The 15,552-nt window shown below is 38.6% G+C and overlaps 1 protein-coding gene across 2 annotated transcripts in view; it reads right to left on the minus strand.

Annotated features, from left to right (window-relative positions):
- LRP12 (LDL receptor related protein 12) overlaps positions 1 to 15,552 on the minus strand; it is a 44,175-nt gene that overhangs the window by 16,218 nt on the left and 12,405 nt on the right. The window contains exon 2 of one of the 2 annotated variants that reach the window (XM_089517818.1): positions 2,874 to 2,930. The exons of the other annotated variant lie outside the window; for it this stretch is intronic. Within the exon in view, the coding sequence (XP_089373944.1) occupies positions 2,874 to 2,930 (57 nt within the window). The remainder of the gene's footprint in view (positions 1 to 2,873; positions 2,931 to 15,552) is intronic. 2 annotated transcript variants of the gene reach the window in all.

A 15,552-nucleotide genomic window follows, 5' to 3' on the forward strand; every position in this document is an offset into this window, starting at 1 on the left:
ACACCCAATTCATGTCCCACATCCTAGCTACAGGCTGAATCAAAAAATCATAGATCCCATAAACTGCTGTGACACCACAATAAAAAAAAAGTCTGAGGCATAGATTCTCATGGATCCATATGATTTTTACAGAGGATCCAGTTGACCTACATTCAAATCATGTCTCACATATGCAGGCAGAGAACACAGTCACAGATTCCTAAATGTCTGTGCCACCATGAAGCAAAAACATGGACCTGAAGCACAAATCCTCACTGATCTCTAAGATTTTTATGTAGGATTCACCCTTATATTTTTATGTAGTAGGAACATGGAATGTGGGAAGTATTAGTCAAGGAAAGCTGGAAATCGTAAAACAAGAAATGTAATGCACAACATAGCCATAATTGGTTAGTTAAACTGGACATGTGTAGGACATTTTCACTAAGATGAACTGGATATGTGAAGGACATTTTCACTAGGATAAACTGGATAGATGAAGGACATTTTCAATAAAATTATTTCACAGTGTTTTTACTCTGGAAATGAAAAACACAGAATAGGTATGCAAAGGGATGTTATAGCACTTTTGAGATTAACTAAGGTGCAGTACAGACCACCGAAAAATGGCAGCCTGCCGGCGCCTGTTTTTACTCCAGAGGGACAGCGCAGCCCCCAAACTGTGCACTGTCGCTCTGGAGTAAAAAGAACCTGGGAAAACTGGGTTCTTTTTCCACCGGCATAGTTACGTCGCAAGTGCACCAATGGCATACTCATGATATAACTGGCGCAGCACGACATGCGGGATGCCGCCATTATAGTGCCGTCAGTATGTGCTAGGGTTAGGGACTGTGCAGTTGTGCCGCCGCCATGCCACAAAGGGCCCGTCTGTCCCGGGCCTAAGAATAAATGGGATGGCATTAAGTTACAGCAAAAGCAGTCAGGCAATACAAAGTTTGTCTAGGGTCTAAAACACACTGCAGAGATAATCCTGTCTGAGACAGCTTTAACTGCCTTGGCTCAATGCTAGGGAATTCTAGGAGCTGTAGTTTTGTGAGACATTTAGCCTTCTTTATCAGAGAGTTCTGGTACCACAATAAATTACAATTCCCAGGGTTCACTAGCGCTGAGCCAGGGCAGTCAAAGCGGTCTCAAACTGGATTATTTCTTCAGTGTGTTTTGAATCAGTAACACAGCAAGGAAAATCTATTGGTAGAACTGCAATCCAAGTTTATGCTCCACCACAGTGGCAAGATGAGGAAGAAAGATTTTCCATGAGTGTTAAAGAAGAAATTGATCACATATAGAAACAGGAGATGTTGATAATTACAAGCAATTGGAATGCAAAAGTAGGAAACATAGCAGATTCAGATATTGTGAGAGAATTAGGCCTAGGATAAAAAAAATGAAGGAGCACAATTGATTAAATTTTATGAGCCTAACAGTTTCTTCATTGCAAATATATTCTTCAGGCAACCAGAGATGACTGTACACATGGATGTCGCCAGATATACAATACAGAAGTAAAACAGAATAGACTGGAAGCAGAAGATGGAAACGCTAGTTACATAGTTATGTGTGTGTAACAGGTACAAATAACAACTGATACAGTTTTAAAAGGAATTATTGTCAAATTATGACCCACACCTTTAGTCTTTTCTTCAAAGTTAAAAAACATTAGAACTATTTGGCAGAAAGATCATCATGGCGTTTTCACATGCAGAAAATATCAGTATGAGAGGTGTCATAGTAGATGTTTAGTAAATTTTACCAAGATTGTGTAGATATTCACCGTCTATGAAGCATTGCTTAATGTTGCTTTGGCTGTCTCAGAACCCAGTGGAATAAGATAGAAAGATCATAGTACTAGAGCTTCTGGAAGACCACATTTAATATCACTCTGGAACTATCTGACTGTACATTTAAGATCAGCAATGGAAGCTCTACTTCTTTGTCTGCCTTTGAGGATAGTTAGGCTGGTAAAACAAGGGAGTTGCCATTTTCAGAAGAGGCTCCATGTATCTGGAAAAAGCTGTCACTTAGTATCTCTCAGGCTTCCTCCTTACAGGTTGCTGAGAAAGCTCTGAAACTCCTTTTTGCTTGATTTTTTTCCTATTGTGTTTTATTAGACTGTTTTTGTTTTTTATAGTTATAATGTTGCATTATATTTTAGTACTATCTGTGCAACATGTATTTTTTATTATTGCTGGTGTTTATTCATGGCATTAATTAGTTTGGCTGTGTTATTACTATATGGGATTTTATTATGTAAATAACTTTCAGAGGGCTTTGGCTTTTAAAGAAAGACTATAAATATTTTAATCAAGATAGTCCATCTGTGTGTGACCTTAAGCAATTATCTTCAGGCTTTTTCCTCAGTGACAAAGAGGAGTGGATTGGGGTTAACCTTAAGGACATGGTCAGTATTCCATTAGTATTGTGCTAAATTATTTCTAGTATGAGAAGAACTGTGTAGCAAGATGAAAAGCAGTTCCAGATGCCGTTTCAAGTCTCATAAAACAACATGTGTAATATGGCTACATTTATTACTTTTATTACTGATAGTAATATTTCTTTTAAAAAGAATTTTTCTGTAAATTTCTTTTCACAGAACTCTGCTGTAGGAAAAATCAACAGGTTAACTTTTCTCTTTAAGTTTTGTATGGAATATAATTAAACATTTTGAAAGGAATAATCTGTTCACAAGCATGGAGGTATCAAATTTATCTTATAAAATTTTTTCCATGTTCCAGTTGCTTCATTCCTTATTACATGCTGCAAAAGGCAGTAATAATTTTAGAGCCAAATATCTCTTCATAAGATACCAGGTGGCTTTCAATATTTACTATATAAGTCATGCATGAAATTTAAACATTACAAAAAAAAAGACTTACCAGTTGAGACTCCTGAAATATGCACATTTTCAGAATGTTCTGCAAGAGCACTGTTTCCTAAAATTAAACATAATGAATAAACTAATTTCCAAGATATTTTTTTTAAAAAATCTTCAGATACAGTACTACAGAAAAGGAGAACAAAAACTAAGCTACTTTAATATTCAAATGCTTCAGGTCCAGGGACCTCTTCAACTACTTTTTAAAGAAAGACTACTTGGGAGGTGGAGTTAAAATGATTATATAATCAAGATACAAATGGATGCTATGTCACATATTGAGCAAGCTAAATGGAGGACTGAAGATGCATCAGAGCTTCATTAACTGAATAGGTAAGGATTTCAATTGTTTTGGTCCCTTTTACTCTTTCAGAAGTTCATTTCTCTTTCATTCCTCTTCCCACTAGAGATTAGTAGAGTGTGAAAAATAGTAGAGTGTGAAAAAATAAAAACAACACAAAACAGAAAAAAAAATCATTGACTAGAAGAATGTTCAAGCAAGACCTACATCCTTTCTAGTCTCTCTGGGAGGAATTCTGACCAGTTATGCTTCTTACATGGTAAGCATAAGCCAAACTTTTAATCTTACCATTCCATTTTAATGCAACTTATTTATGGTATCATAGTGCCATAGCATCTCTAGGGTCAGCATGCTGGTAGTATCTGTCATGTAGAGAAGTAACATTACAGTGCGCCTACGTTTTACACAGGCGCTGCATACGTGGCTTTCAGCATATGCTGAAAGCCACACAGGAAAAGCCTCTCGCGTGCCCTGGAAGAAGTAATGGGGCTCCAGCACATGTGGATTTTCCCTTGTGCAGAGGGATCCGGAATGGGTCCCTGCATAAGGGGAGGGCCCACTGTATTGTATATACTCGAGTATACGTTGATCTCATGTATAAGTCGAGGGAAGATTTGGGGGCCGAAATTATGGATTTTGATATGACCCGTGGATTAGTTGAGGGTAAAATTTAGGGAAAGTTACAAAGGATATAAAGGATGAAGGAAAGGAAAACGCTGCCAAAGAAATTACAAAATTCTAGCAGGCATAATTGTCTGTGCTCACCCTGAAAACTGGATGAATGAGAGAGCTGATGGAATGTGGAATTAGGATTCACCATGCCCAAAATGGCCGGCATTGGGGACCAGTCACAAAATGGCCAATGTTGATCCATTTCACATAAAGGCAAAATGACAATGCTAAATGATAAGTAAAGTGCACCAGATCCTGCATTCAACTCAAAGGGGTCTGAGCCATAAGCAGACTCCCCCCCCTTTGAACTCACCGTTTTCTCTCTTATGATCCAATGAATAAAGGTTTGCCTTACCATTTGCCATAAGTGGGAAACGACTTTAAGGCAAACGCCACCATCACACATGGTTCACAATACTGAAAATTATTCAAAATTAACAAATGTTTATATTTCAATGGAAGAATGTCCAACAACCTAAGGATAATATAAAGAACAATTCATAGGAGAATAAAAGCACTAGGAATCACTAAAACACAGACAGAGAGAGATATATATGCACAGGAGACAAGTATCACAGATCAGGAAATAGATCCAGAAAATCATTACTCGTTTTAAAACATCACCATCTGTTCAGTTTCACAAAATGAAATAGATACCAAGGGCTTTAATTAAAAATATAAAAAAATAAAAATAGCATGAGTGTAATCCAGAATGCAGCTGAATTAATTTCAGGCAAATTTATTAGTACACTATTTCTAGAGACAGCCATTATGAATTTTATGGAAGAGAGCCTGCTAAAATTAGACAGCACAGAATATTAGGATTTATTCTAATCAGAATTATAAAATGTTGCTAACCTGCAGTTTGTAGGATGGGACATTGCCAGGTTTAAAGGATTCCAGGAAAAAGAAACAATTTCTACACTGACATTCAGTTTGCTACAAATTACTTCAATAAGGTTAGACAACTCAGTAGACTTTTCATTTTCATATACTGTGTCAGTATGAAAATTTAACATTAAACAGGAAAAAGTATGGTGAGGTGCTGAAAAATTCATAGCAGAACCCATTTCCCAAAATAAGAGTGTAATTTTGTTACTATAGTTGGAAGAGTGTTCTTTTGTAATGTAGGCTGCCAATTTACAGGATTGTAACTAATAATTCATGAGCAGTTGGCTATACAAAAGCTGCCAGCCAAGGAGCTGCCAAAATGTTAGAGTGCTGACCAGAAACAAAATTAAATGGATACCTCCAAGCTGATTTTGTAGCATTTTTCAGAATTACTCATCACTTTTGATGAAACATGGTTACATGACTATAATCCAGAGACCAAACAACAGTCCTTTCAATGGTAGCCTGTTCAGAGAAGCGTTCCCAGGCATTGCATAATTGTCACTTGCTTTTTGTTGTTCTTTTGTTGTCTGTTTTATTGAATCATTTCCTGTATTGCTATGTATTTTATATGTATTATCCTACTAGAGAGGCCCCTTCCCCACCACCTTTCCCTTCTCCTTTTGTGTCGTGTCTTTTTAGATTATAAGCCTGAGGGCAGGGAACCGTCCAATTAAAAGATTGTATGTACAGCGCTGTGTAAATTTACAGCGTTTTATAAATAAAGGTTAATAATAATAATAATAATAATCATCATCATCATCATCTCGGTTCTTTATTGCTGGAGAAATTCAAGACTCGAAGGTCAGTTGGAAAAGCCATGGGCAGTATTGTTGAGATAAGGAATTATGACTGATTATTGTCAGAAGGACCAAACAGTTAATGCAGAATATTACTCTATAACTTGCTATGCTAGTTAAAGAAGGCATTCAAAGAAAAAATGGTGAGGGGAGCTGTGGAAAGGTGTTATCTTTTTGCAGGACAATGTACCTGCTCACGGACCGGCAAGATGATGGATGTTTTGAAAAATTTGGAGTTTCAGTGCACAGATCATCCACCCTACTCACCAGATCTTGCTCCATCTGGCCTCTTGCATGCAAAGTCTGTGTTCTATCACTTATTTTTGCAGGTTACACTTCTTGATTGGGAGTAGGAGGCAGAAAAGATGCAGTGGGAGGCAGAAATGGTCCAGTGGTTTAGATGTGCAAAAAATCATTCTGCATATGCTCTGAGATTTTCTATAAAAAATTAGATTAAGAATCCTCTACCCTTAATTAGAATCATACAATCATAGAGTTGGAAGAGACCACAAGGGCCATCCAGTCCAACCCCCTGCCATGAAGGAAATCTCAATCAAAGCATCTCCAACAGATGGCCATCCAGCCTCTGCTTAAAGACCTCCAAGGAAGGAGACTCCACTACACTCTGAGGGAGTGCGTTCCACTGTCGAACAGCCCTTACTATCAGGAAGTTTCTCCTAATGTTGAGGTGGAATCTCTTTCCCTGTAGCTTGCATCTATTGTTCTAGGTCCTGTTCTCTGGAGCAGCAGAAAACAAGCTTGCTCCCTCTTCAATATGACATCCCTTCAAATATTTAAACAGGGCTATCATATCACCTCTTAACCTTCTTTTCTCCAGGCTAAACATCTCCAGCTCCCCAAGTCGTTCCTCATAGGGCATGGTTTCCAGACCTTTCACCATTTTAGTCACCCTCCTTTGGAAACGCTCCAGTTTCTCAATGTCCTTTTTAAATTGTGGTGCCCAGAACTGGACACAATATTCAAGGTGGGGACTGACCAAAGCAGAATACAGTGTCTCATCCAGTGACCAATTTAACAAGTTATTCGCAGATAAAACCTCTCGGATAAGGGAAGGTCTTGACGCCAGTATTAGTGCAGAAACCAGAGTAGAGGTATCCAGAGCTTCCGTGGACTCGATTATACTGGATCACTTTGAGTCTGTAGATACCGATGATGTGGACAAGATCCTTAGAAGTGTTAGGAAGACAACTTGCTCCCTCGATCCCTGTCCCTCATGGCTAGTGGCTCAGGGGGGAACGGTAGTAACTTCCATGTTACACTGTATAATTAATACATCATTGAGGGATGGGCAATTTCCATCTAGCTTGAAATTGGCCATTGTAAAACCCTTGCTAAAAAAGCCCTCCCTTGACCCCCTGATGCATAACAATTATCGGCCAGTATTGCTATTGCCATTTTTGGGGAAGGTGATTGAGAGGGCAGTTGCAACCCAGCTTCAATCGATCTTGGATGAAACGGATTATCTAGACCCATTTCAAACCGGCTTTCGGGCGGGTTACGGGGTTGAGACTGCTATGGTCTCCCTGATCGATGATCTCCGTCTGGGCATGGACAGGGTTAGCGTGTCCCTGTTAGTGCTCTTGGACATCTCAGCGGCTTTCGATACCATTGACCATGGTATCCTTCTGGAGCGCCTAGTGGAGCTGGGAATCGGAGGCACTGCGCTCCAGTGGTTCCGATCCTATCTCTCTGGGAGGTTCCAGATGGTGCAGCTGGGGGATGTGTGCTCCGACAAGAGGGCCCTTACATCTGGGGTCCCTCAAGGAGCCATTCTGTCCCCCATGCTTTTTAACATTTACATGAAACCGCTGGGAGAGACCATCCGGAGGCATGGGGCACGGGGTTATCAGTACGCTGATGACACCCAAATAGTCTTCTCTATGTCTCCGACTGATTCAGTGACCAAGGATGGCATCTCTCCTCTCGTTGCCTGTCTGGAGTCGGTAATGGGCTGGATGAGGCAAAACAGACTCAGCCTGAATCCAGAGAAAACAGAAGTACTCGTGATAGGTTCCCCTGGCCCGGGGATGGCGGTGGTTCCACCTGTTCTGAACGGGATCACGCTTCCCGTGAAGGACTCAGTACACAGTCTGGGGGTGCTCCTTGATTCGTCGCTCCACCTTACATCTCAGGTGGATGTGACGGTCAGGAGCACCTGTTATCAGCTTAGGCCGATACACCAGCTGCGACCCTACCTGGGCCGGGGGCACCTTGAAACGGTAGTACATGCTCTGGTAACCTCTCGATTAGATTTCTGCAATGCGCTCTACATGGGGCAACCCTTGTACCATACCCGGAAGCTGCAATTGGTGCAGAATATGGCAGCAAGACTGGTCACTAATACACCAAGGACCAGCCACATAACACCGGTCCTTAAAGACCTTCACTGGCTGCCTATTTGCTTCCGGGCGCAATACAAGGTGTTGGTTATTACCTATAAAGCCCTAAATGGCTTGGACCCAGGGTACTTGGAGGACCGCCTCTCTCCGTACAATCCGCCCCGCACACTCAGATCAACTGGGAAGCAATTATTAAGAGTTCCGGAGGTCAGATTAGTTACTACCACCAGGAGGGCCTTCTCTATCTTCCCCCAATCTCTGGAACTTGCTTCCTGATGAGCTCCGCTCGGCCACCTCACTGAACCAATTTAAGAAGGGGTTAAAAACACACCTCTTCGAGCAGGCATACCCCTGACTCCCCCCCCTCGTCAGCACTGTTGAGCTGGCACGAGATGTGGTTTTATTGCTGTAGTTGGTGTTCTGATGTTTTATATGATGTTTTGTATTTTGATGGTTTTAGATTGTATTTGCACATGTTGTTAACCGCTTTGATTTTTAGAAAAGCAGTATATAAATTAAAATTTTATTATTATTATTATTATTATTATTATTATTATTTATAATCACTGCTAATGCAGTCACCATTTTCTTTTCTTTGCCTTTTCATCCATCTAGCTGCCTCCTGCACACATTGCACACCCACTATTTGCCATAGTTCCCTCCTCATCCATCCAACCATTAAGGTGTGCACAGTTATGTCTGCCAAAATTTTGTACGTTCTTTAGCATTGTTTTTCTTTGCTTCATCCTTTACATCCTTTGTTGCTGTTGTTGTGTACCTCCAAGTCATTTTTTACTTATGGCAACTTTCCCTGGGATATATCAAAATCCATAATCTTGGTCCCAAAACCTGCCCTTGACTTAAACTTGAGGACAACTTACACCTGAGTATATACAGTAAATCAGAATCTGTTTCTCTTTCATATTACCAGTACATTGTTAATGCCTAAGAAAGGCTTCTCATGTACAAACATACAAGTGCAAATATTCTGGATGAGATAGTGTATATGTTTATGTTGTGCTGTCAAAGTAAACACAGCTCTCTATTATAAAGGCCTACCACACTTTCCACGCAATAATCTTTAGTGTGCTATTTGTAAAGAAAAATTAAGAGTATATTATAAATAAAACTCATGTATTACTTAGTTTGAATTGATCATTAACAATAAAAAACCCAAACAAATTCATGTATTTGGATTATGATATAATTTTAAAATTATTTTTAATTCATATCCTGCCTTTCCACCAATATGGGACCCAAAACAGCATATAGTGTAAGTTAAAACATAGTTAAATTTATGAACTTTGCCTATCAGTTTATAAAGAACTGTGAAATAAAACCCTCAGGAACTGTTTGGATCAAATGTTTTATCCTTCAATAGTATTGTTGTGGCTGTTGCAGCATAATCCTATCTTCAGGATCTTATTACCTCTTCTGTGTACTTGCACCTTTATTACTCTCTTTCTTGCTGTATTAGTTCCACTCTGCATGCTTTTTCACTATTATTGTTAATTTTATGAAAACCCGGCTGTATCTGTACTGCAGAAATAACCCCATTTGACACAACTTTAACTACCATGGCTCAATGCTGTGGAATTCTGGGAACTGTAGGCTGTTGTGGCACCTGAGCTGTCTGACAGATAAGGCTAAATGTCTCACAAAACTACAGTTCTCAGGATTCACAGTCATGCCAGTTAAAGTGGTGTCAAACTGGATTATTTCTGCAGTGCAGATGCAGCCTTAATGAAATTTTAACTTAAAAAGTAGGGTGATGGCAAAAATAGTATTTGTAACAAAAAATATGGTTAAAAGTAAATTCTGTTTGTAATTATTGTCTTTAAAAGCTGCAATTTTGTTATAGAAAACATGCTAAATTTATGCCAAATCAAATTATACAGAATACATTTTATAGTCCTAAAATAATAAAGTGGATAGAATCACTCAAATCTCAACTAAGAACTAGCACCTTTTCCCCCCGCTCCAAACCTCTTACAGAGAAGTTATTGAAATTAGAAACAACAGGAAAAGTTTGGTAATCTTCCCTGAGTTTCATATTCATTTCAAGAAAAATAAAAATGCATGTGTTCTTTCCTCAAAATAAAATTTGAGATGATTCACCAACTGGATTGCAATCAGTCTCTTTTGTCATCAAGTGACATTTTAGTCTGTGCTGTGCTATGAAGAGAAGACTACGCAGCTTCCTCCAGGCAATCTTTTATCCAAACAGCTACTTCAAAGTAATATCACGAATCAAAATACTAGTTACGATCACCTGAGTTTGTATGACTAGCTTCATAAAATGAATCTCTTGTCCAACTTGAGATACTAATAAGTGTTTTAATGTTTTTTTTTAAAAAAAACATTTCCCCTTTCTAGTTTCTTGGCTGATTTCATAGACATCTATCCAGATATGTCTGGCACAGTATGCCTGTTTGTTGTTGTGTGCCTTCAAGTTGTTTCTGACTTATGGTGGGGTTTTGCTGGGCAGTTACCAACTGCTTAAAAGATTGCAGAAAGAAACCAATGGAAATCATGTCACTTTTTCAAAACCAGCTAATATAATTATTATTTAATTCTTTGGGCAGTTTGTGAGTCCTTGGACAATTCTAGAGTAGATAACTGTCTCCCGGACCCAATGAAGTTGTCCACCCCATATGGACCTCTCAAACCTTTGGCAAACCATTTCTTAGCAAATGGAAATCTAAAACCAGGACTATTATTTTCCTAAAAGGAAAGAGGAAAGGCTGTCAGAACTACATGTTGAATGGGCATATGGATACTGCCCTGGATGATCTCTGGAGAAAGGAAATGGCACAGGTGATGATTAATAGTTGTAAAGGAAAATGCAACTATATGCCATGTGTTTCCCAGTTAGTTATCAATAATAAAATCAAGAGTCAGAACAATGGCCAAATCTGGAGCTACGTTTGTCGTATTATATCATCAGCTTTTGAAAAATCTGCTTTTGCGGAACAAGATTTTTATTCCCCAATGGACAATGACCATAATTAAAAAAACACAAACTTTTCTAGCCTACTTCATAATAAACTCTGCCAAGGAACTCAAGTTGGTGACCAAGCAGCAGAGTCCAAGATTTTTAGATGAGGATGGGCAACCTGTACCCTTTGGCCAACTTTCAAAACCTTCTGAAAGTGATCAATTCAGACTTCCAGATACAGAAGTCTCCCAACAATTAGCGGGACAGAAAAGAAGAAAAAATAAAGGGCGTGGAGAAAGATTTACTTCACCCATTTTTAATCTCTAGCTTCATCTATTGTTCCCAGGCAGCTGTCAGACTACCTTCATCCACAGAAAAAAGTTCCCACCACTGGTTTAGATCACCAAGATAAGTCCTGGTATGTCTGCTTCACAGATATCTGTTGTATTAGTTGTTCACTACACAGATCTTTTGTCTTCTTCCAGCAACCCAGCCCAGACAACTAAATTATTATCTGATTCAGAAGAAGCATCAGTAGCAACCATTTAAAGTCTCACTTCCTCCCATCGCCAATTTTATCCTCCCTCTCATTTAAATCAACAGGAAAAACTCAGAGCTCTGGGAATGGAGTGTTTTGTGAATGCTTGCTATTCTGCTTGTGACTAAGTTTTTCCAAAATAAAACAATATAATTCAAACAAGTGCTTATATAAAAAATGCTTTAGTCCAGCCAGATTGCAAAATACCCACATCAGTCTTTAAGAACTATAAACTGGGTGTACAGAACACAGTTCACATTTCCCCCACAGGTTTTCTTTTCTTTTGAGAGGCAGATATTTTATGATAAGATGCTGTTTTGTTAACTTGAAAATCCTCCTGGTTATTGCAGAAGAGTTAAAATACGTTAACTCTGTACATATGTACCAGTACGTGCTTTGTATTTTTTGTTTTTTATCACCTTGACATTTCCACCTTAAGAATCCATTTTGTTCCTGAATCATTATCTTAGCCTCCAGTTTCATTCTTCATAATTCTTTCCTTTTCCACAGCTCCATGTTTCCAGATGATGGTATCCAGAGAGAAAATTTCACTTGATGATAAAGTATCTACAGAATTCAAAATCTGATTCAAGTCATAGCATGACCTCTGAGCTCCTGTTTTTCATGCCTTCTTGGGGACTGCAACACATGTTGCTATTTTTTTAGTTCAGTGGCAGTGGTCAAAAGGAACTCAAGACCAATTGGGAACTGCAACCAAATTCTTGAATGCGATCAGTTCAGCTTTCCCTTTAAACCCCCTCTGGATAAAAATCTATCTCGTTTTTTCTCTTCCTTTTTTCCAGTCTCTTTATCTCTCTCACATCCAAAACTCACTCCAGAAATAATCCAGTTTGTGACTGCATTAACTGCCCTGGCTCAATGCTAGGGAATCCTGGGATTTATAGTTTCTTTTGGCACAAGAGCTATCTGACAGAGAAAGCTAAATGTCTCACAAAACTACAGTTCCCAGAATTCCCTAGCACTGGACCATGACAGTTAAAGCAGTCTCAAACTGGATTATTTCTGCAGTGTGTTTTGGACCTGTGTATTTTCTTTGTAGCATTTTCTTTTCTTAGTTGTGGGGTCTATAAAAAAAACTCTTCCTAAAGACTCTTCCTTTTCCGCTGTCCATTCCGCTGTATGGTGCCCCTTCAGCTCTGCATCATCTAGATGCAGTGCCAGAGTTGCGCCATGATGCCCTGGGGCGGAGTCAGGGCATCCAGCACCAGGACGCTGCATGCTGACTCCGCTCACAGGCCGGCACAAAGTGCAGGTCTGTACAGGGCCTAACAAGCTGTTTGGGAGGCCAGATAGCAGTAAGCTTCATACTACAGTACTTGGAAAAACTCTGCTAGAGGGTTAATTGAGCACACAATAGTTTCAAGGCTTCTCTGCTGCCTTCACTGCTTCACAGGAGGCAGATTTATTTTCACTCACTATTTGGCTATGTTTATAATCAATTCCATGTAAAAACTACTCTGGCTAATGTCTGAGCTATCACAACACCTATTTCTTTGGAAAACTTTGCAGCTACTTATATTGCATACTGCCAGAGTAGATACTTCTATGACAACATGTCAAGAGTTTTCAACAAACCATCAAACCTATTTTAAAATTATCTTAAGTTAATGCTAGTTAAAATTTGCTATCTTTGAATATACCTTCATGTGTAATAAAACTAGGAAAAAATCTATGGATACTAAATTCACTATACTAATCCAAAGCTGTAAAATTTCCAGAAATTTTGAAGTCATGTAGAGATGTTTTACCTACTTTTGGGGGCAGGGTACAAATATTCAGAAAAATTGGATATGATATTACATTAACATCCTTTACAAACTGAAAGGTACTTTGTTTTTTCCCCAGGAACATAAAATTAATTATATACACAATAAAATATAAATATTTAATTTTGTTTGACAAAAAATTACTGTGCCCATTTTAATGTTTTATTACAAATAGAACTATAAGGTGCTGAACTGTAAGGAACCTCTGGTTTTGCCACTATATTAAGAACAGGCAAAACCCAATAAAAACAGAGGGGAGGAATCAACATTAGTGAGACAGATAAAATTATTCTGCTTTCTTTATCCTCCATCATGCCAAGGAGACATAAAGCATTCTTTGGCATGAAAAGAACTGCGAAAACGATACCAAGACAAAAATTGTAATGACCATAGTGTACATTGCCTTAAATAAACATCTTTATATTACACAGCTTTCAGAAATAACTTTGGAGGAATAAATATATGGACACCTTGTTTTGAACAATTTAATCATCATGCTAAAAGAAATTATTCCATTTTTGTATCTTCTCTCCAATTTTCATTTTTTCCAGGAAAAAGAGCTTGGGAAAATAACTTCCTCCCCCTTCATTTTTCATTTCCCCCTCTGGACTTCACATCTCTATAACCCTCTCAAAATATTTTTTCTCAGTGTGTTGATCACATCTATTCATTTGTCGCATTCAGTATATTTTGGTGTCCAACAATTGAAGTAATTGCCATAGAAATAAAAGAAATAAATATAAAAACAAACTTCCTAGTGAAATCAGACATCTACTGGCTGATATGTGTGTGCCCAGTCATTCAAAGATGTAAAATGCATCTAGATATATGTTAGATTGATACAAAATAAAGAACACTTCCTATAAAATCTACAGTCCCCTACAGTGTTTTCATCCTGCTCTTCCTTTGATATAGTCAAGATACTGTAATAGATAGCACATTCCAGGCAGTGTTCTATCCTGCTGAAGCCAAAGATGAGTTCTCTTTGATAATATAATATTGTGCAATTTGAGACTGTGTCTTAAAAACTTGTATTTTGTTCCTACCTTTATCCCATTTCATTTTGTTCGGTAAAGAGCATGCCTGTTAACACTTACTCTTCACAACACTCTTCTCATAAGCTCTTTCAAATAAGCTTTCTGTCTACCACACAGAATTCAACTTTTAGTTTTTCAAATTAGGGCTTTTAATTTTCCCTGTCACATAACTTTTGCTCGCATTGGATTCTTGCCTGCATCCACAATGTAGAAATAATATAGGCTGAAGCCACTTTAACTGCCATGGCTCAGTGCTATGGAATTCTAGGAAATGTAGTTTTGTGAGACATTTAGCCTTCTCTGTCAGAGAGCTCTGATGCTGAACTACAGTTCTCAGAATCTCATAGCACTGAGCCATAGTAGTTAAAGTGGCGACAACCAGGATTATTTCTGCCATGTAGATCTCTGCCTATGCAGGCATTCAGGTCTCACAGCCAGCACAAGGATGCCACCTACTGAGAAGCACTCTGACAGCCTGCATCCTGTTTCATGTTCATATCAAATTGGAAGCTATTGCTGCCTACAGATCCTCAAAAAACCTCCACAAACCTCTCTTCATAATTAGGACAATAATAAAATAATGCATGAGCTTTAAACCCCACATTATTCCACCAACTGCATATGCTTGTAGATGGAAGGGGGAAAGAAATGGTACAAGAACCTGCCTTCAAAAAAAAAGGGGGGGGGATTGGTGATGCCAAGGTTCACAATTACCTAGTTTCAAATGTCTCTGAGGATTTACAAATTAAGCACCCTGTTTTAAAGAAACTTTCCTTTGGCTTGGAAGGTAAAACCAGAATCTGTCTACTGACATCCATCTTTTAGCCTGGCCACACTGCTTTTAGAAGAGTGTATCAAAGTACAACCAACAAATCAGAAATTTTTTATTGAACAGCTAAGCAAGCTATATAAAATTAAAAAGTATTTCTCTGCTCCTAGCCAAAGTCTATTTTTGTTCAGTTCCTCAACACTAATCACAACTTTTCCTCTCTAGCAAGGAAAAAGCACAGCTCCTTTGAAGGTGAGTGGGTGGCTATGGCTCTCAAGTCTGAAGAGAGGATTCAACCATAAAGGCAGAATAATAGATATCAAAGAGCTAATTCTATCACTAGTCTCATGAAGAGATACCACCTATATCCTCGTTATGTCTGGATTTGCTATTGAACCTAGATGTAGCACAGGGATATAGACCCTTCTGTCCGTGTGGTGTGTCTTTAAGAGGCTAGTATGAAAAACACTTTAAAGTCACCAGATCATGGCTGATTTCGGAAACTAAGCAACTTCAGTCCTGAATACCAGATACTGTAAGTTATATTTCAGAGGAAAGAACTTGCAAAACCACCTGAGTATTCTTTG

This window comes from Sceloporus occidentalis, unplaced genomic scaffold (genome assembly GCF_023333645.1).
Source record: "Sceloporus occidentalis isolate IW3139 unplaced genomic scaffold, rSceOcc1.0.p SCAF_3, whole genome shotgun sequence".
In the NCBI taxonomy this organism is placed as follows: Eukaryota; Metazoa; Chordata; class Lepidosauria; order Squamata; family Phrynosomatidae; genus Sceloporus; species Sceloporus occidentalis.